The 25,895-nt window shown below is 38.1% G+C and overlaps 1 protein-coding gene across 2 annotated transcripts in view; it reads left to right on the forward strand.

The window, feature by feature from the left end:
* Positions 1–7,522, forward strand: part of LOC127638105 (metabotropic glutamate receptor 8-like) — a 229,068-nt gene extending 221,546 nt beyond the window's left edge. For both annotated transcript variants that reach the window (XM_052119455.1, XM_052119456.1), the window contains 2 exons: positions 4,265–4,511; positions 6,979–7,522. In XM_052119455.1, coding sequence (XP_051975415.1) covers positions 4,265–4,511; positions 6,979–7,028 — 297 coding nt within the window. In that variant the 3' untranslated portion in view covers positions 7,029–7,522. The remainder of the gene's footprint in view (positions 1–4,264; positions 4,512–6,978) is intronic.
* Positions 7,523–25,895: the final 18,373 nt, after the last annotated feature.

Consider the following 25,895-nt stretch of genomic DNA (forward strand, 5'->3'; position numbering starts at 1 on the left):
GTCATAATGTTTTGGCTCATCAGTGTATATGAAATTATAGGCTATATGGTTGGCAAAAAGGTTTTCAGTTACTGAAGGCTACTTCCACAATGTGCAACTAGGCAAAGAATTGTTTCATGTACAAGTTTTTACGTTTTTGGAATGTAATGAGAATGTTATTAAGGTTCTGCTGAGTGTAACGTAGAAATATTTGAAGGAAACACTCCTGTGAGAAGCCTGACACAGTATCTAATCCAGTGGTATGATACACAATTAGCACATGGAGCAGTTCATTGTAGTAATTAGCAACAGGAATTTGAAAAACATTAACATTGATCAAATAGCCACTTTCCCACTTACATTGTTCTCAACATGTGACATGCCTAAGGCTCATTACATGTCACTCTTAAATTAAATTAAATGAAATAATTTATAAAGTATGTAAACAGCGCTGAATCCAAAATGGCGGCAACAGCAATAACCTCAAATCTCATTGGTTCTACATGTCTTGTGAGGTGCTAGAATACTCAAGGGTGAGTAAATGAGAGCAGATTTTCTGTTTTTGGGTGAACTATTCCTTTTAAGATAAGTTAAGTCAGATATTTTCTTCTGGAAGGACAGAATGTTAAAATTTGCCTTGCAGCTTTTCCAACGTTTAACTATCATATGCTAGAAAGCATATCTAATTTAAAGTACATTATCCAAACTGAGTTATGATAGGCTACACATGCATACGAGGGATTAGAAGTGCAGATTTGAACATAAAAGCATTCCAGCATTCGTTTTGAGAAACTAACATTCCAACAAACAAACAATATAGCGAACATCAGGCCCTTAAAATGGGATTAAATTAAAAGTTACGTATTGGAGGAAATTGTTTTCCTCAAATCTATGATTTTTTTTCATTCCTCCGTCATGACAATAGTCTGATTCCAAAAGGAAAGAAATCCGCAGAGCGTATTTCCTTTCTGTCATCTCTCCCAGGCTTATTTCTTGGGCCCTCACTGATGTTAAAAAGATTAAGCATCGCAATGAGCCACTGCAATATGAGGACGCAGATATGAGTATTTTATTGAGGCATGTCTCTCTTACTCACATCTCCCCGCTCTGTGCTCATTAAAACTTCCACTCTGTTTCTTGCAGCTATGCATCGAGCATAATTTTAATCTTGTGTACAGCTCCTCATTTCTGCTCATTTTCTGCATAAACTGTCTAATTTCTTCAGCATACTTGAGTATACTTCGTCGTTTAAAGGAACAATTCACCCAAAAATGAAAATTATGTCATCATTTACTCACCCCCGTGTCATTTCAAGCTCTTATGACTTTCTTCCATAGAACTCAAAAGGAGAAACTCTTTGCCATGTAATTAAACTTAATGGAGACTGAAGCTTTCAGGCTTCAAAAAGCACCATAAAACTATAATACAAGTGTAATAATAAAACTATAATACGAAACTATTATAACCCGTACAATTCATAGACAACATTACAAGTCTTCTGAAGCCACACTATAGCTTTGTGTGAGAAACATACTGATATCAACATTATTATTTACTGAAAATCTTGACCTGTACAATGCATATACAACATTATAATTCTTTTGAAGCCATACTATAGCTTTGTGTGAGATACATACTGAAATCTATATTGTTACAGTATACACTGAAAATCTTGACATACACCACCTCTCCTTGGCGAGTTCATGAGAGAAGCAGTGACATAAGATTAGTGAAAGAATTGTTCTTTTCAGATTCAGTCTGTCGCAGTCAAATCTTTTCAATTAATTGGTTGATCAAGTTCCCAAAAACGGTCTGAAAGGTTTATTCGCGTATCGGTCTGATCCCCTTCTTTTTTAGGCTTGAAAGGTCCAGTCCCCATTAATTGTAAATGCATTAAAAAGAGCAACCAGTCCATTATTCAAAATGTCTTCTTTAGTGTTCCATGACAAAAGGAAATAAAAATGAACAGATTTTTATTTTTGGGTGAACTACTTTAACTTTTGCATTTCTTCTTCTCTATACTCCCCTTCATTTTCTCATTTAAGGGGACCTTTCACACATTTAGTGATCACTTATGTTGAACATTCTAGATTTAGGGGAGGATTCTGTCAGAGTTCTCTCGATTTGCATTGCATTACAGTTGAATAGAGAGGAACAGATGAAAAGATGAGGAAATGATGCCTGGCGGGGGTATTTACAGTTCGATTAGTCATCCACAGTTTTAAGGACTCTTTGAATGAGTTTCAGTTTGTATATATTTGGCTTGTGTTTATTCATTCACTGTCACATGCTGCAGTATTGATTTTTAAACCACTTAAGCTTCGGAAGATCTTTAGTTAAATGCAATTTACTTCTTCCTGCTGCTTTTTGAAAGTGTGTTTTCATCTTTTACCCCTGCTGTTGTGGTGCTGCTGACTGGCATTGTGCAAACGTTCAATTACACACCCAGGCTTATGTACATTTAAACTGCATTTTAAGTTATTTCAATTAGTTTTTCTTTCATTCATATGGCATGACATAATATATGACATGAGAAAAAAGTATTTAGTTTAAAAACAGTATAATAAAAATACATTATAAAGTCCTACAGAAATAATAATATAAATATTATATAATGAATATTATAAATGTAGATTCTTAAGTTCAAATCAGGCTAAAAAACGGTATTCATGTTGGTCCATCTAACGTGGATTGTATGCATGTTCTAGAACTTATTCTCCCAGCTGAACCTACAGTATACAACCTAAATGAATTATTTACTTGAAGTAGCACTTGATATTTTAAAGTGTTAAAGGGATAGTTTGTCCAAAAATGAAAATCTGTCATCATTTACTCACCCTCATGTATTGAGTCAGAAGCAATACAAGAGCTCCTCTTCGCTGTGTTTACCTCTTTGCCCACATCAGTTCAAAGCAATATGGTTAATTTGATTTCACTCCCATCCTCTGAGCTGTGGTGTGGAGTGATACCCTGCTGTGATGCTCTACATTCTCTACCCCTGACCCAAAAGCCATTCTTCAGCTTAAGCTACAGTAGCACTCCATTTCTCTTAATATACTGTTATTGTGAAGAGCTTTATCTTTTGCTTCAGCCACAGCAGTCATATTTTATCATTTACTGCTCATTAGCTTACTGATCACTCAAAACCATGGTAAAAAGTAAAGTCATATATTTGTTAGCCAGATTAGGGCCTAAATGAAGACTGATTTTTGAATATAGGCCGATATCGGGTTTTTTAAAGGCAGATACGGTACTGATTATTTTGAAGTGTCTCTTTTGGTATTTTTTGATTTGGGCCAGTAAGCAACCACCCAACTCACGTGAGTACATAGCAACGCTCTAACAACTACCCAGAATACCCTAGCAACTGCATAGTAAGGTGTTATAAACCACCCAGAACACCTTAGCATCCGCATAGCAACATCCACATAAAAACACCCCATAGCAACACCCTAACATTGTGTCAGTGACTTTTGCAAGGTCAAGCACCACTTAAATTTTTTTTTTATCTCTCTGGTTAATATTGTGTGGCCTTGGTTGCATCAATACAAAAGCAAAGTAAATTCAGAAGCAGAGAAAGTTATTAAAGTTTGATGAAAGATTATGAAAAGAAGCATTTTTGCACAATACGACCACAGACATTCATTTAGAAAGTCAATAGAGTCCATACTTTCATGTTGTCTTCAAAGGGAACTCTGTCACCCACAGAGTGGCACTCTTTTGTCAGAGTTTTACTAGTATTTTAAAGTTGAAGTGTGTGTGATTTCCACAGCATTAAATGGAATTGCAAAAATAATGGCCTGTTTTCAAATGTTCTAGCCTGAAATTTATGTGAGCATTGCAATGTTTTTGCAAAACTGAAATGATGTGCTTCATAACACATTTGGCTGCACTTTTCAAGTGAAATGCCCAGCAGGGGCCACCAAAACAGAGCAAAATGAGGTTGTGATCATACAAGGTTTTTAAGGTGAATTTTAGATGGAGGTTTTAATAAGTAAAATGTACCTCCCCAACCTCAAACTTTACCACCAAAAAAGTAGTACCACCCCAAACCCATGCCATTGGTTAAGGCACCAGTTGGTGTGTCTGGCTGGTTACTGGTATACACAAACAAACAAAGCAGATGTTTTCTTTTGATAGCACCACTGTGTTTACACCTTGGTGGAATCAACCTACTTATTTGAAGGACCTACTTATAGTTGTCTCTGTATATTAATCTATAATATGAAAAAGTATTTTAAATAAAAAAATTGCTCACTTTTAACTATTCACCTTTTCTCTCTAGATGTATATTCAGACAGCCACGCTGACTGTCTCTCTGAGCCTGAGTGCGTCCGTGTCTCTGGGGATGCTGTTTATGCCCAAAGTCTACATAATCATCCTGCACCCAGAGCAGAACGTCCCCAAACGCAAACGCAGTTTCAAGGCCATCGTCACTGCCGCCACCATGACCAACAAGCTCAGCCATCTGGCAAGCGAGCGGCCCAACGGAGAGGTGAAAACCGAGCTCTGTGAGAGTGTGGACAATAGTAGTGAGTACACACGTCTTCTCCCTCAAGTACAAACTTAGTAGAGAGCATTTTATTACATTGTTAATGTGGCACATTAACTAGACCATTCGTATATTTCAGTCATGACAATTCTCAAGGTAGTAGGTTTGGATTTGGGCAGACTAGATCTGCTTACGCTGCTGCTACTGCTGCTGCAGAGCAAGTCCAGTATGAAGACTTGCTACTACTAGAAGATACACATGCTGTGTTGAGTATGAAAGACATGGCGCTGCACTATTAGATGTACATTCAATCCATTTTAAGCTCTAGACCCATGGTGCTAGGGAGGAGGAGGGTTTCAGAGAGAAAACTCTTGTATCGCACTGCATCGAATTGAAATGTTAGATAAAGAAAAAGTATGCAAGTCGATTGCCTAAAAGATTACATGTCAATCGATCAATCAGCTTGTGCCAAGTACAGTTTCATAACTAAACTTCATTTAAAGAAATAGTTCACCTAAAAATGAAAATGTGTAATCTTATGTAGTTTAAAACCTTTGTGCTGTTATTTTTTCTTGAGACGCAAAAGTAGAATTGTTTTAAGAATCTTTACGTAGCTCCTTTGCAACAGTTTATACTGATCACATTTGTCAAGCTCCAAAAAATACATAAAGCATCATAAAAGCAGGAAAGTAGTCCATACACCTTCTGCACTATATACCAAGTCTTCCTAAGTCATATGATAGCTCTAAATTGTTCATTTAAGTCATTATTCAATGATAATCTTCTCCTCTGCCAAAGATCACATCCATCCCATGTTCGCATCTAAATTCAAAAATTGCATATAACGATTGGTTACGACACATGCAAGAACCAATGTAAGGCCATGCAGGAACATTTTAATGACAATGATGCCAATGCACCATTTTTTAATCTGAATGCAAATACAGGCTAGAAGTAAGCTTCGGTGGAGGGGAAGATTATCAGTGAATAAAATCTAACATTTTGATCTGTTTCACACACAAATCTAATGAATTACTTCAGAAGACGTGGGCTAAGGCTTACTGACTGCTTTTATGTTGTTTTCATGATGTTTTCCATTTGGAGCTTGAAAACATGGTAACTATGAACTTTCATTGAATGGAAAAGATCTGCATGAAGATTTTTCAAAATGTATACATTTTTGTTCCACAGAACATAAAAGAAAATAACAGCATACACATTGAATGACATGAGGATGAGTAAATAATGACATAATTGTCATTTCTTTAGGAACTATTCCTTTAATGTTGACTAAACTGTACATGATAATGAACTGAAAACCTTTATGGTTCTAAAACATCTGCATTGGTTACAAAAGTAGTCTCTCTTAAGTGCTTATTTTGTCATCTCAAGCTTATTATTAAGTGGAAATGAAGCCGATAAGAATGTATTCACTGAAATATAATTGCTAATTTATTAGCTATGCTGCCTGCTCTGACTAATGCTAATACTATATGGAACATTAAGGTTTGAATAACATCTCATATAAAATGATGTCTCAGTGAATGTAAATTACTAACTGCTAGCTCATTTCCACAAACAAACTGAGGCGAGGGAAGTGGAATCTGTGCTTATGTATTTCAGCAGTCAATGTTGTGTTACCTTACATAAGGGAACCGATCATTAACCAAGAACAGTATGCACAGGTCCTCAGCGGTGTGTAAAAGTTAATGCAAATGTTCAGACCCTCACTAATGTGCCATGACTCTTCTGCTAAAGGGCTCTAAGACCGGGCCAGTTCATAATGAGTATCAAATGTGGCATGTAATGAATAAGTAGAGGATGCCATTTGGAGGGCAAACACATTTTGGGGAGTTTCTTAGTACGCTTAGTTAGCATACTGTAAATGCAAGTTTACTTGAATAATTTTAGTGTAGTGCCATTCACTTCAGTGCAGGGATCAGTTATTAGCTGTGTGATAGACCAATATTTACAGGCCGATCAATATTTGGCCATTATACGTTTTTCGGGCCATAACTGTGCCCAAGGGGTCATTTAAAGTAGGAGAAATTGTTTAAAACGTATATATCAGCATTACATCATCCATTGGCCACCCTACTCTCTAAAAATTGTATTGGCTATAAAAAAAAAACACTAGTCATTAGCAGTGCTGTTTTGAAGTATGATTATGCCATGAATGCTTTCCAAGTATCAATAATTGTTCATGAGGATGATATCTCTCTAAATGTGAGACCAGATGTGAGACCAGATAATATAGTTTTTGTTATGTTATTATTACTTTTTCAATAGTTCCTTCCTACTTTTAAATGAAACTAAGAGGCACATCATTTTCAATCTATGAAACAAAGTGAGAATTTCATCTTGATGGTCACAGAGTTACACTTGAAATCCATTTATTTTCCTGACTCTCAAAAGGAATTAACTCAATGAACCATCTATTGCCACAACATAATTTTTTTTTTACTTCCTGATACACAGCTGTCTTCTTAAACTGTTTTCATTTTCAGCACCATCCACAAAAACAACCTACGTCAGCTACACCAATCATGCCATATGAGCACACGACCTGAAAAGAACATTCTACAATTGTTTGGCATGAGACTGTCTGGCTCAAAGGCAATGGGAACCAATGACTGAAATCCAAGCATGAGACATAAATGTTGTTTGTGGACAAAAGGATGGACTCATGGACTGAGAATTTATTTAATTTTTTCCGTGATATCTAGGTGGCAGTCCAAAAACAGGAGACAAAAGCTGCCATTTACGGAACGTTGGCAGCAAATAAAATTTATACACTGGCAAAGGGGTAAGAGAAAAAATTCAAAAGTTAAGAAACAGAACAAATGAAGGAGTCAACCATGTTACATGTTATTCTAATTGTTAGTATTTTGTGGTCGTGAAGATTTCCTCATTCTTGTCCCAAAGTGTCAGACCTGCATTGGAAAATGCATTTGTCTCTTGTATTGGCTAATCTGGTCTATAAACTTGGGTTGTGAGTGTGAAATGGTTGAAGCATGCCAATTCAATTTTTATACAAATAATTTATTTATAATAAAGGAATGTTTTTGAAATGTGGAGGTGTTTGGACATTATATAATTTTTTTGATGAAAGACATTACAATATGTTTAAAGTTAATTATTTCTGTGACTCAGATGTTAGAGCATGGCCCTAACAGCCAAAAAGCAGGGTTCCCAGGCATCCTGAAAAACCTGGAATTTTGCAATGCAATTTTCCAGTCATGGAAAATTACAAAAATATTAAATGTTCTGGAAAATTATTATTTGTCCTGGTGTCGCTAACAAAGTTTTTATTTTTTATTTTACAAAAACATGGTAACAATTGTGACTCAGCATAGGTGTCAACTTTTTTTGTTTGATTGTTTGTTTGTTTTTTTGGTCACTGACAGCTGCTGCATGTTGTGAAACCCTGTCAGGTACATTTCTGCTCATCATCTCTGCATTGCTCCGAGGAAGTAGGCTAAGTAAATACTGATATAATGCTAAATATGATTTGTTCATTCCATCATTGCTATCGTGTTAACTACAAAAACATTTGAGTTCTAAACTTAAGACAATGACAAAGGTCGGACCACTGATTTAAAAAAAAAAAAAGAATTCACACCCTCAGGATGCAACAATCAGAGTTCGCTTATACTGCAGTTAACACATGTAATACCCATTGATTTACGTGATGCGGAAAACACAGATGGGAATAACGGAATCCATAAAAATGGCATTAGCTACAAAACGTGAATGTCACAGAATGGTCATTCTGTATTTGGGACAAAAATAAATGTTTGAATGCACAATTAATACAATTAAAACCGGGATATTTCCTAGTGTGATAGTTAAACCACAAAGACTGCGATTCAATAAAATATATAAATAATCTGTAGGTTCTGCGTGCTTCAAAATTAATGTGTGAATCCGTACACTCATACACTGAAAACACTGCATCATGATCATCACGCACTCTGTGTTTTGTAGATGACAGAGTGCAGAGCACTCTAAAGCGGGAAGCACATACAGACTATATACAGGTACGTCATGATCTCTCATATGTTTTTGCTTAACGTCTAGGTTACTAGTGTAACCCCCATCCCTGCTGGAGGGAACAAGATGTTGTGTCGATTGTAGTGACACAAGGGGCTTTTTTCGGGAGCCTCGGATACCTCTGAATGTGAAAAAGGCCAATGCCAAATTGACGAACAGAATTTGCATGACCCGCCCCCAGACATATGGGTATAAAAGGCGGGGATCATGCACTGTGGAACCGAGATTAAGGTTCGCCATTACAGTGGCTTGTTACAGTGTTGTGGCAAGGGGGACACAACGTTTCGTTCCCTCCATCAGGGAATGGTGGTTACACTTGTAACCTAGACATTCCCCTTGTGTCACTTACTCAAAGTTGTGTCGATTGTAGTGATACAAGGGGTCCCTATTCAATAGCGCCACCTACACTGAACCGTGTTACAAGATCTGCTGATGCTGGAGCAGCAAGCTGTAGCATGCCAAAAGAGCATGGGCATCAGACTGCACGTAACCTTCCCCAACGCCCCACTAAACTAACTTGTTTTAATTAGGTTCCCGGCATCCAACCAAGGATTTTCCTTTGAGGGGTGGAAACAAGGGATGCGCCAGCCGCAGCCTTTTCCTCTCTATGTTTCTCCTCACAGAGTGTTAGATGCAGCTGGGGCCATCTAGCTATACGCATCGGGGAAGGCATTCTTTTCCAGTCCTATTCTTTCAGGGGGAAAGACCCCGCAGAGACCACATCCTGCCCAGGCTGGGGGAGGTGAAAATGTGGCAAATACGGCACATGGTTTTGTCAGGCCACATGTGGAAGTGGCGCGGTGGTATTTCCTACCTAGCGCGGGAGGAATTGCTACAAACACGGCAACCGGGGGGCAGAGGGGACTGCCCAAGGGAGATGCGGCTCACCGGCAGGGGGACTGTACCGTGGATAATACACACAGGGGGATTAATCCATGATGGCCAAACCCTGTGGAGCACCTATTCCAGTGCAGAGTAGTTAGTACCCATAGTGGGTCTGGTCGGGAACTCCTCAGCTAAACCAGAGGGCTAGGGAGGAAGACATCCATGGAGCACGAGTTTAGTGGACTCACCTGGGAGAAAAAGCGCACGTGTTCGTGTATACCCGGTCAATCATCCTGTGTTACCGAGTTCTACATTCTCTGACCTGAAAAACAAGGGACGATACCAACTCAACCCGGAGATTGAATCTTGAAAAGGTATTGGGTGTCACCCAGCCCACTGCTCTACAGATGTCTGCTATAGAGGTGCCATTGGACAGTGCCCACGAGGATGCCACTTCTTTTAAAGTGTGCTCGAACCCACAAGGGGGTGGCGACAATGCGATAGCGTCGACTACCCAGTGGACAAGCCTCTGTTTGGAGACAGCGTTCCCTTTCCGCTGTCCACTAAAGCAAACAAAGAGCTGCTCAGAGAGTCTAAAGCTCTGTGTGCGTTCCAAATATGTATGCAAAGCACGGACCGGACACAGCAACGATAAGGCTGGGTCTGACTCCTTCTGTTGACAGCGCTTGCAGGTTCACTACCTGGTCCCTGAAAGGGGTTGTAGGAACCTTGGGCACATAGCCCAGTCGAGGTCTTAGGATGACATGAGCATCTGCCGGACCAAACTCCAGGCAAGTGTCGCTGACAGAGAACGCTTGCAGGTCTTCAACCCTCTTGATGGAAGCGAGCACAATCAGGAGGGCTGTCTTCTGGCAGAGGGCACTTAGCTCGACTGATTCTAGAGGCTCAAAGGGGGTTCTCTTGAGGCCTGCATGGACAACAGAGAGAGAGGTCAAGAAGGGAGAAAGCTGCTGGTAATGCGCCGTAGGATCCAACAACAATGCTTTTAGAGGTGAGTGGAACAGTAGTGAGTGTCTCAGCTCGCTGATCACGCAACCGCTCGGCTCCGAAGAAAGAATCTGACTGAACGGATGCACGATCCCTGTCTTTTATACCCGTATGTCCGGGGACAGTAAATTCTGTTTGCCATTTTGGCATTGGCCTTTTTCATATTCAGAGGTAACCAAGGCTCCTGAAAGAAGCACCTTGTGTCACAACAATTTACACGTCGGGTGAGTGACGGAAGGGTAACTAATACACCGGTTGATGGAAACCCTAAAAAAGTAATGTGTTTGATTTCCAGGGAATACAAAAACTTATAACATTTATACCTTAAATTCCCTGAAAATCACTTTGGATAAATATGTCTGCCAAATACTATAAATCAGTCTACAAAATTGTAGTCAGATTACTGATTACTTCAGGAAAAAAGTAATCACTTTACTAATTACTTTACTTTTAAGTTACTTTCTAAAAATTCCTGTTTTTCCACTCATCCATTGTTGTCACACACCCCTTCAGCTGTACAGTTTTTCTTTTAAACATAATTCATGTTTTAAATGTATTATACATAAATAATGTTTTTGTATAAATGTGTTTAACCAAATACATATACTTCATAGTAATCACATTAATCAAAAGGCATGAACTGTAATCTGATTACAAGAATTTACTGTTACACTACTTTTTTACTTAAAAATAATTAGACTACAGTAACTAATTACTTCGTAATCATTTTATACCAAACACTAATGAGGACAAACATTTTGTCTTTTGTAATAATAACGTTTACTGATTAATCTTGTGCAATGAGACGAGAAATGTGTATTTATTTTGTTTTTTATTATATGTTAACTTTATATTACATTGCAGCAATGTATTAATGTTTTTTCCAGAATAAGAGTGGTGAAAGGTCAGACAAAAAGTCCAAAATAACCTGGAGAATATGTGTCATACAACAGAATATTATAATCAGGCAAGTCTAGACATTTCTAGGTGAGTTTGTAGCACATAATAATACCAAGCCTGCAAGTTGGTTTAATTTATGAGTTGAGTCCAAGCAGGTGTACTGTGTTTCCAATATAGCAAATGGAATTTTTTTCCCAGGGCATTACACAATATGTTATTTATTGCTATGCGAGTATCTCCTTGAATTTTAAAGCTTTTTATTATGTAAACAGCTGCAAGATTGTATAACTTTCCTGAAAGAAAAGGAGAACTCCAAATAACGGTGAGAAGACTGTCATAGTTTACCGTCTATATACTCTTTTGTAAATGTCTGTCAAATATGACATTTAAAGTCCACCAGTGGATTACAAATGTCTTGCTTTACTTAACTTAAATATATTTTCAAAATTGCAAGTAATTCACACACTGACTTCACAGCAGGTTTTAAAAAGAGATAATTTATGAGTGTTAAAGATGTCTCAAATCCAGTCTGATGCCGTTTATTGGCTTTCTGACAGACTTTAGATTCCTTCAACTAAGCTACTTCCTTGTAACATGCTTCTGTGTGCACTCAACCCAATTATCTCCCCTTAGAGCTGCTTCTCACTAATGACTGCCTCTCAGTCTCTATTTAGGCTCATGAGATATGAAAACAAAATCATTGATAACAAAAATAAACAGGCCTCTAAATATCTCTGGCACTTCAGAGGTTTCTGCTGTGCACAGCTTGGTGGATGGCATCTTTCCCTTTTGACACAGTGGGACTGGCTTGAAAACAAAAATAAAAATGGAGAAAATTGGCCTCGTGTTGTCTGGATCAATATTTGCACTGTGGAGGGAGAATGCAGTGACAGACAACTTACACCTGTGGGAGGAATATCCACAACGAAAAATTGTTTATGGAAAATGCAAACACTTGTTTTAACATTTGTTGTTTTTGTCAAAGGCTTTATGTCTAATCCAACTCAACTTTATTGTGGTGCAAATTAATCTGTCACTTGGAAGAAGCTAGCCAAATTAAACAGATGACAAAATGGACAGGTTACGGTACATGACATTCTCAGAACTATGCAAGGATAAATGTGGTTTGTACTATCCACGATGTGTTTTCTGCAAAGAATTTTTGGCAACCCATCATTAAACACATCATTGATATGTTAATATATATAATATTTAGCCGCCTAATACAATGTTTGGCCCAGTATTTGTCCATGGGTAACACTTTACAATAAGGTTCCGTTTGTTAACATGAACTAACAATGAACAATACTTTTACAGCATTTATTATCTTGGTTATTGGTAAACTTCAACATACAGTAAAAAAAATTTAAAATCAAAATTAGTATATGTTAACATTAGTTAATGCATTTTGAACTAACAATGAACAATTTTATTTTTATTAACTAGCATTAGAAAAGATTAATAAATGATGTGAAAAAATATATATTGTTCATTGTGGGCAAATTAACATTTTTTCCACTCCTTAACTTCTTTCACTGACCACTTTTGCAGTCACTTAAACATAAACAACAGGTGGAAAAATACCAATATAAATTAGATCATATATACAATTGTTAATATATACATAATAATAAAAATTAATGAAAAATAAACAATGTCCGATAATACGGTTACAACTGTGATTGTCATAATTTGATGATCCACTATATTTTCAGAGTTTGGACAGGAAATGTATTACCACCTCCACTTTGGAATCTCCAAAATGCTAATTTAGGAACTGATTTGACCTTTCGCTGAGATAAGACGTGCTTTTGAAACGTCTTAGCACAATTACCTATTTGTCAGGAAAATAGCATACGTACTTTGCACCACTTAATTTATATGCAATACACCTACAGTTTGCGCGCATACACCCACACATGCCCACTTGCACTTTGTGCTGGCATGAAAATTGATCTTAAAATTAGCGATCTCATGAAAATTGGATTAGACGCAGCGCACAGTCGTAGCAAAATTAGAGCCCTGTTAGTTCATGATACCTAATGCATTAACTAATGTTAACAAATGGAACCTTATTGTAAAGTGTTTCCGCTCCATGTGTTAGGCTGGTAAAACACACTTTATTTATACAATTGTCATTTTTGCTATTAAGCCTATGTTATTTTAATAATTTTGCATATTGTTTACCTTATAGAGTTGATGGCAATATTAAAGGTGCACTCAGTAATTTTTGTCTTTGTGTCATCTTGATTTTACACTGACACCTAGTGGCTTGGATGCAGCATAATTTTAAATCAGTAGTTTCAGATGCTATTGTAGAAATTCACTATACAAAGTCAGCTATGATTACTTCAATCAATGTGTAAATTTGTCAAATAACAGGACGGTTACTGAGATTAATCGAGTAGTATTCGGCTGGTCATGTGATTCTAACATGGCAGCCCCCATGTGCGGACCCCCTCCAAGTGGAATAAAAGAGGTTTTATATGGTTACAGATATGACTGAAGTCTTCATTTTAATTTGAGTGGTCATGATTTTATACATATATTGCAAAATTAAAATGTAACAAGCCATCCACTAGAAAAAGTGTTTAGATGTAATAAAAAATAGCATTATGTGAGGAACAGATAATCTGCCGTTTTACTCATGATTTAGGTGTAAGTGAACAAAAGTCGTTGTTGTAGCGCCTCTAGTGTTTATTTCACCAGAAACATTCAGTGATACAGTACGTACTATGAGCTACAGCAAAATTAGGTATAGTAACATGATTCTATGAGACCAGATTTCAGATATAATCCACATACATTATAAGGTAAGTGTAACTCATTTGGTCATGATCATGTGTTTTGTGAATTATGAAATTGTCTTACTTTGATCTATACTGATTTTGTCACATTTGTAATGACCTGAAAGTACATTCAGAGTGCAAACACATTAGAATGTCACTTTGTTGATAAGAATAAGAATGCTGTTAATCAAACCAAACATGCTCTTATCGAGAATTGCCATCCTCACTTTATCATTATAAATCTAATCTGCTGTTGTTAAATCTGCTATTTTAACAACACCACCCTTAATTGGTTCACATAAGGCAAGAGGCTAATTGATCACAGGATTAGATTCTTTCAAGCCCAAGAGCAAATTATAAGGAGAAATCTGGGTAAAGCTGTTTTTTTTAATCTGCAGACTTTCTATGGGACCAATTTGCCCAGTATTGACCTAGACGCAGCTGTCCCAGCAGACCTTTACATGCGGCAGAATTTGTAAGGGCTTTGCACTGGTAAAGTTATCCCCATTGTAAAACTTTATTCCTTTCCTAAGCAACCTTGCCTTTACCATTTATTCAGATCCATACTCTCTAAACAAGGATGGGAAAAGGTACCTTATTCAGCATAATGAGCTGCTTCTTTGTTATTTTATTTCAGGCTCCTAATTAATATATTTGTGTAAGTTATAGATCCATACTTATATACACTCACCTAAAGGATTATTAGGAACACCTGTTCAATTTCTCATTAATGCAATTATCTAATCAACCAATCACATGGCAGTTGCTTCAATGCATTTAGGGGTGTGGTCCTGGTCAAGACAATCTCCTGAACTCCAAACTGAATGTCAGAATGGGAAAGAAAGGTGATGAAAAGGGAAAAACATCCAGTATGCGGCAGTCCTGTGGGCGAAAATGCCTTGTTGATGCTAGAGGTCAGAGGAGAATGGGCCGACTGATTCAAGCTGATAGAAGAGTAACTTTGCCTGAAATAACCACTCGTTACAACCGAGGTATGCAGCAAAGCATTTGTGAAGCCACAACACGCACAACCTTGAGGCGGATGGGCTACAACAGCAGAAGACCCCACCGGGTACCACTCATCTCCACTACAAATAGGAAAAAGAGGCTACAATTTGCAAGAGCTCACCAAAATTGGACAGTTGAAGACTGGAAAAATGTTGCTTGGTCTGATGAGTCTCGATTTCTGTTGAGACATTCAGATGGTAGAGTCAGAATTTTGCGTAAACAGAATGAGAACATGGATCCATCATGCCTTGTTACCACTGTGCAGGCTGGTGGTGGTGGTGTAATGGTGTGGGGGATGTTTTCTTGGCAAACTTTAGGCCCCTTAGTGCCAATTGGGCATCGTTTAAATGCCACAGCCTACCTGAGCACTGTTTCTGACCATGTCCATCCCTTTATGGCCACCATGTACCCATCCTCTGATGGCTACTTCCAGCAGGACAATGCACCATGTCACAAAGCTCGAATCATTTCAAATTGGTTTCTTGAACATGACAATGAGTTCACTGTACTAAAATGGCGCCCACAGTCACCAGATCTCAACCCAATAGAGCATCTTTGGGATGTGGTGGAACGGGAGCTTCGTGCCCTGGATGTGCATCCCACAAATCTCTATCAACTGCAAGATGCTATTCTATCAATATGGGCCAACATTTCTAAAGAATGCTTTCAGCACCTTGTTGAATCAATGCCACATAGAATTAAGGCAGTTCTGAAGGCGAAAGGGGGACAAACACAGTATTAGTATGGTGTTCCTAATAATCCTTTAGGTGAGTGTATTTATACATACAGTACAGTATAGGGGAGATCGAGACTATTTGTCACACAGTTTACTGTAGTGAATATTTGTAGTGAGTTTATTTTCAAATGTCATTTCTGAATAGACATTTACCTTGAAGTCTTTGTTACAAAAAACTTGTATACTTCCACCGTTATTACCCAGGAAACTAATACAGTTCATTGAACACAGATTTTTGTGACAACATGCCCCAACAACGAACAGTAGGTCTATATGTAAATTACTCAAAAAAATAATCCACTACAATTATTCATTACTTCTTTGAAATTGCAATCAGATTACTTAATGGTAAATTAATCTCATTACAAATTACTTTCTAAAATACTTTTCACAGAAACATTTTTTTCTGCTGAACAAATTTAAAATAAAACACAAGAGTAATTAGATTACAGTAGCTAATTACGTTGTAATCAGATTGCCCCCAAAACTGATAGTAATGCATATTGTCATACTATATGGGGTAAGTTGTCACTCTGGTAATGCCATTATAGCCTTTTATAGGCTTTTCAGACAAATTAAACAGAAAACCAATTATGTAAAACAAAACAATACACAAAACAGCAAAAAAATGTAAAGGTAATATACAAAAATAAAAAGAAAACAACCATTTGTGCATTTGGACTTTTGACTCAAAACCTTAAAATAGTTACTGGTATATAGCCCTTATGAGAACTAGCCCTGGTCTCCCCCTTCTTGTTCACTATATGTTATAGCACTGCAAGAATTACATTCAGATTTTGCTGTTTCAATTTGCTACTTGCAGAGTATCCCTAGCACTGAAGACTAAATATTTCCAGTACCAAAACCCTTTGTTAGTCAAAGTTAAAATACTTGGTTAATCGTTATCAGTAGGTTGTGGCTTGTCACATTGCCCAGTTTGAGGTCACTCTGAATTATTGCAGTGTTCAATTCAACTTGGAATGACAGAATACTTGGAAGAGCGCAACTGAATGCAGCTTGAAGTTGGACTTCCAACTTGGAAAGTCATGTAGATATCAAGAACATCACACAAAAATGGCGGCACTCATGGAGTTGTTCACAGTTAATGATAAACATTCACTTTTAGGCAAATTGCATCTACAAGTCAAAGTTCCTACATAACATGATAACAAAAACTTTTTAGCAAACGTTAGGTGTGTAAAATACAGTAAATGTTCCTTACTATTGATAATTGTGCACCTGCAAAACAAATGCTAACATTGCTAGCATTGTTTACCTTCTGCAATTTGGCTGCCAGGACAATTGAAAAGCTAATAGTAGCATTTTGTTTCTTTATACTCCATTATCCTAGTATTATGTGATGGAATACAATTTTATGATCATACATAAAAAAAATAAATAAAGTAGAAATATTAAATTCAGTGTTAGACTGATTAGCATGGTCCAGTTAGCCCCTGCTGGTAGATGAGGTAACAACATTCAGTGGGCAGAAAGTATCATTCTCCAGTAGTTTTTTTAAGTAATTTTTGTAAGCAACCTAAAAACAAAGTCTTTCTAGAAACTCAGTCCACTGTCGGCCATGTTTGGAATGTTCTTGGGAAGCTATTTCCAGTCGTGACTGTGCAGCTCTTATCTACTGGAATAGGGAAATGCTGAAATGTAAAAAATGGGTGGTCATGATTACGACCATAGAACATACTGTGTTTAAATTCAGCAGTAAAATCTGACAACACTGGCATAATTAATTCTTCTTTACCTCTGATTATGCTGTGCATTGCGTGTTGTCTAGTTTATTTACAGGTGATGACATCCATTCACCATTAGGTGTTCCAATTTTCCCCATTCACTTTATTAGAAGTGGCTGGTCTCTGCTAAATAGTCTCTGCTAAAAATCTTGCAAAAACAAATGAGTTGCAGATGAAGCAGAACTAAAGATCTCACTTCAATGTTTAAAACAACTTGAATTATTAGCTGCGAGACACAGACCATTACTTTTTATATCTCATGGAGAATATCTTGTGTACAATGTACAATGAAATTACACAGGGCAAAAGATGATCAGACTTAAAATATGTGAGCCAAGGGATCCTTTGTATGAATATTAGGTTTGCAAAAAGAACATGTTCTCAGGGTAGTGGCAAACAATTGCAGACTTTCAAAGAAAGCAATACTGCTCAACCTTTAATGTTTAGGCTACCATCAAAACAAAACTTGAAGGGTGTATTTGTCTTTATTTCCAAATATCCTTTCCTGTTTTGGTTACCTGACCATTAAAATATATTTCACAAGTTTCTGAACCAAATCACTTTATATCACAGCACTGAAGCTCTCTCCTTCGCTGACCCCATTGGTAGGTTCTGCATTGCACATTCAATGCATCGGCAGGTCTATTCAGAATCGAATTTACACAAAAATAAGCTCACAAAAGTTTACACTTTCCATTTTAAATTGCGTGAAGCTGATTTTTAACTAAATTTGCCAACTGCAGTTAAACACAATGTCTTAATATGCAGAGACAACTGTAAGTATACTATAAGCCATTTGTAGTTTGATAGTTGATAGTCCTGAAAAGTATAAATGTTGTCAATTGCAATTTTTTTGATAATCTAGAAAATTTCAGAAAGCGTATGCCTGCTCAGAAAACAAAGTACTTGAAAATTAATTGGCTATTTCTATCATTTTATCATGTAATGGATTTTGAGCTCAAATCTGAAATTTCTGCCTTGGAGAGAGCAAGCTTCTTTTTTCCACAGAGAAATGTCATGAGTTCACTGACTTCTGTCACATTGGTTTGTTTGGTTGATTTCTGATGTACAAAACATGCCCTTAAGGTCTGTTTCCACATACTACAATATATAGTTGTATAAAAATGATTATGCTCTCTAGGGAAAATGTGTCTCAATCTTCTAAAGGTTGTTAAGAAAGTACTTTTTTAGGTCAGTGCAATTAATTGTGATTTTGTTTCGTTCTACAGACATGCGTTCACTTTATAATTCATAATCAGCTAAAGGTTAGCTGTGTGAACTGTCATGATTTAATGGGGGCTGGTGACGAATATTTAGTGTGTTTTATGTGGACAATACAGAGGCATGCAATCTTCCATTTAACAAATGTGAGTGATGCTTGTATGTGCAAAAGTAATCACCACAATGCTAGGTGTTGTTTCCAGGACATTGCTATGTGGTTGCTAAGGTGTTCTGAGTGGTTTTAGCATGTCGCTATGTGGTTGCTAGGGTGCTCTGTGTTGTTGCTTTATGGCCCAAGTCAATCTTCAATGTAAGTCTATGGGATTTTTTTGTGTCTGTTTTATTGTCTACCAGTGGAACATCATAAGTCTGATCGTGTAGAAAAGTAATAGCACACGTCTCCTCATCCAGCCACATGATTTGAGGTACTGTATATTCATGTCTGTAGCACAAACAGTGTGGGATGAATTGCGTGCTGAAGTTCAGTACTTTACAGTTTAATACTTCATATTTTATAGTAATACTATAGTTATCCTTGCTATAGCAAAAACCCTTTAATTAAACTCGAGTACATGCAGCAAAAATACTTTTAGCATAAGTGCATACTGTAGAATAAATGTAGTAATTAAAAGAATATTAAATGCATAAGTAAAAGCCCACAGATAATTAGAAAGCAGAATGAAAACAAGCATGGCTTTATTCGTAAAATTAACTGTGATTAACTTTAAATACCTTCTTGGAAAAAGCATAAATGTATTGTGTTTTGCTTGTCTCATTGGGGAGAGCAAGACCTAATACAATACAAGCATACAAGTTTCCCTTATATTATGATGTGACAGGATGAAGGTTTTACAATATACACGTGGCATTTTGTTGAAAATGAGTGAAATGTCAGTAAATTGCAGGCCCCATCATTACTTTCCCACTGAGCATCTAACAATAGCCTGCCACGTATCCACTGCAGCCAACGGTGTCTTGCCACAGTCCAGCCGTGTGATATAATACTAAGAGACAGTCAGCCCCTTTGAGGTTTTTGGATGCCAGACAAATGGTAGTTCAATCTTTTCTGTCTGCCCTACTTAGTATACTAGCTGACTTGTTGGTCCAGCACATCCCACAGATGCTCAATCGGATTGAGATACAGGGAATTTGGAGGCCAGTGCATGTTCCTCAAACCGTTCTGAAACAGTGTGTGCGGTGTGGCAGAGCGTATTATCCTGCTGAAAGAGGTCACTGTCATCAAGGAATACCATTGCCATGAAGGGGTGTATCTGGTCTGAAACAGTGTTTAGGTAGGTGGTACGTGTCAAAGTAACATCCACATGAATGGCTGGACTCAGGGTTTCCCAGCAGAACATTGCCCAGAGCATCTCACTCCCTCCACCGGTTTGTCATCTTCTCACAGTGCATCCTGGTGCCATCACTTTCCCAGGGAAATGGCACACACATACACAGCCATCCATGTGGTGTAAAAGAAACTGGGACTCATCGGACCATATGAACTCCTTCTACTACTCCAAGGTCTAATTCCGACGCTCGCATGCCCATTGTAACTGCTATTGAAGGTGGTCAGCATCATCATGGACACTCTGACTGGTGTGATGCTACGCAGCCCCATACGCAGCAGGGTGCGATACACTATGTGTTGTGACACATTCCTCCCATAACCATCATTAAAAATGTCTGTGACTTGTTCCACAATAGACCTTCTGTCGGTTTGGACCAGACGGAATAGCCTTTGTTACCCTCACGCATCGATGAGCCTTGGGCACCCAACACCCTGTCACCAGTTTGTGGTTTGTCTCTCCTCGGACCACTGTTGGCAGGTACTCAAAACTGCTGACCGGGAGCACCACACAAGCCTTGCCATATCAGAGATGCACTGATCCAGTCGTCTGGCCATAACAATTTGTCAAAGTTGCTCAGGTCTTTTACTCCTGCCCATTTCTTGTGCATTCAACATGTTGACTACGAGAAGTGACTGTTTTCTTACCATCAAATCTACCAAGACTTTGACATCTGGCTTTGTTAGGAGATGATCAACATAATTCACTTAACCTGTGAATGGTCATAATGTTTTGGCTCATCTTTGTACATTGCAACAAGCTCAAAAAACAACAATTATCCATGGCGAAACACTTCAGAAGCAAGGAAAATTCAGATTATACATATATTTATATTTCGTTCGATACTGAAACGCAAGGGCATAGATTTGGCTTGAACATTGGGGGCGTTGCAGTGTGAAGCATTTACATGTTTCCATTGATCAAGGTTTAAATATTGGGTGTTTGTACTTGCTTGTTTTGATTATTGGAGGGTTACCTCCCCCCACCCCCCCTGGAATCTATGCCCCTCATCACTTATAAAGTCTGACATATGAAAGAATTGTCAGATAATTATAATTTTTGACTGTTTTTAGTACCATTAGACAAACTATAACATTTGCCCTTTTTTTTGTATCATATTTGATACATTAGGCTTTAAAGGTCATTATTCTCCTGAGACCCCAGCAATTCATTTTTCTTAGCCCATACATGCTACAATGGTAAATCTTGGGGTATTATCAGAAGACTCCTTGAGCTTTTCAGAGATACCAAATGTTTCAGAGTTTGGCCAAATTACTCTCCTTGATCTATAAATATGGATTGAAATGTAATTTGTTCAATAAACAATGTTTATCATAAGTATTTTATGCACCAAACACGATGTTGACATTTAAAAAAGGGAAATAGTAAAACTTATTTCACTGGGTCTCAGGAGCTTAAAACAGCTTGTAATGTAAAATAATGAGATGTTTATAATGTCAGAGCTGCATATATGAAAATACACAGAAACATTGGTTCACACTTTAAATATATCTTATAAAATGTATGTCAAACTTTTCAAAGCTCTGTGATTTTTTTGTTTGTTTGTTTTTTGTGGTGGCCATGAATGTAATGTAATGGTGATTGAGAGATATACCTCAAAAGCCTGTTCTATCATATTTGATACATGGATTTTAAAGGGGGGGGGGGGGTTATAAAATAATATTCAAACATTTTACCAAGGACAAGTTGCTTATATTCAGCATATACTCATTTTAAAATATCAGTAACAATATACTCATTACTGTCACTTTTACTTTATTAAAAAAACTGTCATTTATCCCAACGTAAGAGTCACTTTATGCGCAAGTCTGCCACAATTTAAATAGATCTATATAATTTTCACAATAACCACTAGATAGTGCCATACACATTTGAAACTTACATACCATTGGTTGTTTGGCTCATCAGCTTGAACACAGAGTGAAACAGGAGCCATCAAATATTGTGTATCATATTTGATACACACAGCGTTTTAGGGTTAAGGTTGATGCTGGGTTGATAGAGCTATAGTGACCAGTTGTATCTGTAGGAAGCGTTGAGTGAAAGTAATCCAATGATGGGCCTTCCTCTCAAGTTCTCCCATCATGGACAATATATATTCATTATGTTCAGGAGACCTGGTCTATACCTTCTTATTTGTGCTAGCCCAAGAATCCATCCCTCTCAAAACCTGAAGATATTAACTGGACCATAAGTCACCGATGTTGGGTGCAGAGAGTCACACACAACTCCGTATGGACCAACGGTCCCACAGCGAAGCTGTAGACAATTCAAATATAATGTTCCAATGTTTCAATTACCTCAAATTCTGCTATGAATATTTGCTGTAATATAATATTCATTACTACAAAAAATAATTTTGACATGCCCCACCTTTCCTTTAAAATTAGCAAAAATCTCGGTTTCAGTTAGAGACTTACAATGGAAGTGAATGGAGCCAATCCATAAATGTTAAAATACTCACTATTTCAAAAGTATAACTACAAGACATAAACAACGTGTGTTAAAATTATTTTTGTGTGATAAAATCACTTACTAATATTTTCTGTGTATGTTATAGCCAATTTTACAACTTTGTTGCCATGCAATGTCTACAAACCCTAAAACGGCTGTAAAAATAATTTAAAGAACTTTATAGCTCAAAAAATACATGAGTTTTAACAGAGGAATTAATGAAAGTGCTTTTATACAATTATAAGCTTCACATTTATGCCTTTAAACCCTCCAAAAATATTAAGTGCTTTTTTTAAAGAAAAGGAGGAACGAGTCAAAATATATATTTTTTTGTGGTAATCAATATTATGCCAAAAATGCAAATGACTGATCTTATCTTGTATTGAACCTGGAATATTCCTTTAATAATTTGAACCAAAGACCAGCATATGTTTCGGATGCTGGTACCATGTATGGATGCATATAGCATATAGGTAATCTCAAACCTAACATACATGGACAAAAGCCACAAAACTCACACATAATGCCTGTGCAAATTAATACTAATATTACACAGACAAGACTGCATCCATAAACACATATGCACAAACATCAACAGAGCATATACAAAGCACAAACGCACACAGGCTATTGTCTATTACCTGTCTCTGTTAGGACTGCAATTATCCAGTATAGTCCCTCTAGATTGACAGTAAAGGCAGCCTGCAGTGAACTCTCTATGCTTGAATTAATGATTCTCAACGTGGCGTCAATGCTAGATCGTTTTTTTACCACTTTATCTTTACTACATTCTAAAGAAATGTCCTTTGAATATCTGACTCTCTTTGGAATGCTGTATGTGTTGTAACTTTTAAAACTTTATTTTTGAGTCTGTTAGTTTTGAATAGTTCCAAATAATGCTGGGTTTTATCAGTTCCCAACACACACACTCACTAATCTCAAATATACCCAAGACAAAATTAACCTTGCCGTTTTCAGAATTTTAATTGCCACATGGCACACAGTTAAGGTCAGTGAAAAAAAAAATTCTACCCTGGGCATAAGTGCCTTGCTCAAGGGCACAATCAGTGCTTAATTTGTACATTATGATTTCCCGGAACAAGAAACAGCAATAAATGTGGCAGAGGGAGGTCACACAACATATTTGAAAAAAAAAAAAAGAGTGCATTTAATAGGTGTGTTGACAGTGTACATATGTGTCATGATAAGAAATGACATAGATATGAAATTATTTTCTACAGGGATATACCAAGTTATATCCAATATTATTATACTTATACTTATGCCAGATCTTGGTATATAAAAAGGAGATCTAAATTTAATTGTATCCCTCTAGGACTCCGAAGCGATTTCATTGGCTGAAAGCAGTTGTTTGGGGTATTCTATTCAGAACCTGATTGATATTTCATGAAGATTTAAGTCTTAATAATGAAAAAAACATCTATTAATGTTGCTGTTGCATATATAACATGATATAACCAAAGCAACAAATGGTTAAATGAAAGAAATGCTCAGCTCAATTGACAATGTTTTTTGCATTATGTTTATTTGCACAAAACATAATGTCAATTTGACCCTCGTTTATATAAAACAAAAAAAGGCACTTACAATCTAAGTGAATGGGACCATTCCATAAACTTTAAAATACACTAAGAGTGAACTGCGCTGGTAAAAGTGCCAGTTATTTGCATGCGCTGTCTGCACTGGTTAAGCGGCCAGTTCACTAAAGGAATAATGCAGATCATGCAACTGTGCCCACAAAACACAACAACAAAGTTTGCACATGCAATTCTGATCTTGAAGGCCAATTCTGAACGCCTGTGCTGTAGCTAGTGGGGTGAAAGGTGGAAATTATTCTAGGGGCCCACATTTCCAGGGGGCCCCACAACTAATTTTAAACTGTATTTTTTAATAGGAAAGGACCCCAGAGCAATATACAGTCAGGGGGCCGGGAATAACTTGCTATGTTCCTGCTGAGCACTATATAGCGTTATCTGACACACTTTGGTAGGACTGAACAGCATCACTGACTACTGTGTTCTTACGGCTACGGCCGATCTTGGACTTGCGAGTTTTCAACCGGGCCTTGCACAAACTCCCGTTCAAAATGCTCATCCAAAGACACATCTTAACTTACTCCATCTTCTAGATTGGTTCGCAGCGGTAGACCCGAAAGACGCGTACTTCCACGCCTCAATCTTGCCTCGACATCGACCCTTTCTATGGTTCGCGTTCGACGGCCAGGTATATCAGTACAAGGTCCTCCCCTTCGGTATGTCCTTGTCCCCTCGTGTCTTTACAAAGGTCGCAGTTTGCATACTCAACAACCTCGATGACTGGTTCATCCTGGCCCACTCCCGAGAGTTACTGTGCGTCCACAGGGACCAGGTGCTCAGGCACCTCAGCCGCTTAGGGCTTCAGGTCAACTGGGAAGAGTAAGCTTGCCCCGGTTCAGAGCATCTCTTTTCTCGGGATGGAGTTAGACTCAGTCTCAATGATAGCACGCCTCATCAACAAGCGCGCGCAGTCAGTGCTGGAATGCCTCAACTTGTTTAGGCCAGGCACGGCGGTCCCTCTAAAACATTAAGCTCCTGGGGCATATGGTGTCCTCCGCAGCGGTCGCGCCGCTGGGGTTGATGCATATGAGACAGCTTCAGCACTGGCTCCAGACTCGAGTCCCGAGACGAGCATGGCGCCACGGCACGCACCGTGTGTTTATCACCCCGCCTGCCACCAGACTTTTAAACCCTGGACAGACCTCTGTTTTTTACGGAGTCCCCTTGGAATTCCCCGACCACACTCAATGCGAGTACTCAAATTACTCTGTACTGGAATAGGTGGTCCACAGGTCGGACCCCCGTGTGGACTTGTCCCCCTGTGGGTATTTTCCGCGGTACGGTCCCCTTGCGAGCAGACCTGGGTCTCCCTTGGGCAGTCCTCACTGCCCCCCCCGGTCGCCGTGTTTGTAGCAACTCCTCTCTCCCAATGAGGTAGCATCTACCACCGTGCCATTCTCCACATGCGACATAGAATCCCATGTGATGTATTCCACCAATCTTTACCTCCCCCAGCCTGGGCAGGTGTGGTCTCCACAGGGTCTTTCCCCCCTGAAAGAATAGGAATTGGGAAAGAATGCCTTCCCCGATGCGTGTGATAGCATTAAGATGGCCACAGCCGCTTTAACTCTATGCGAGAAACATAGAGAGAGAAAAGGTGCTGCTGGCGCGGCTTGCTCCCATACTTGGCACGTCACCTTGTTCCCCCCATATCGGGATGTAGGGAACCAGAAGGCTATGACGATCTTTTGGGGCATTGGGG

This window comes from Xyrauchen texanus, chromosome 46 (genome assembly GCF_025860055.1).
Source record: "Xyrauchen texanus isolate HMW12.3.18 chromosome 46, RBS_HiC_50CHRs, whole genome shotgun sequence".
In the NCBI taxonomy this organism is placed as follows: Eukaryota; Metazoa; Chordata; class Actinopteri; order Cypriniformes; family Catostomidae; genus Xyrauchen; species Xyrauchen texanus.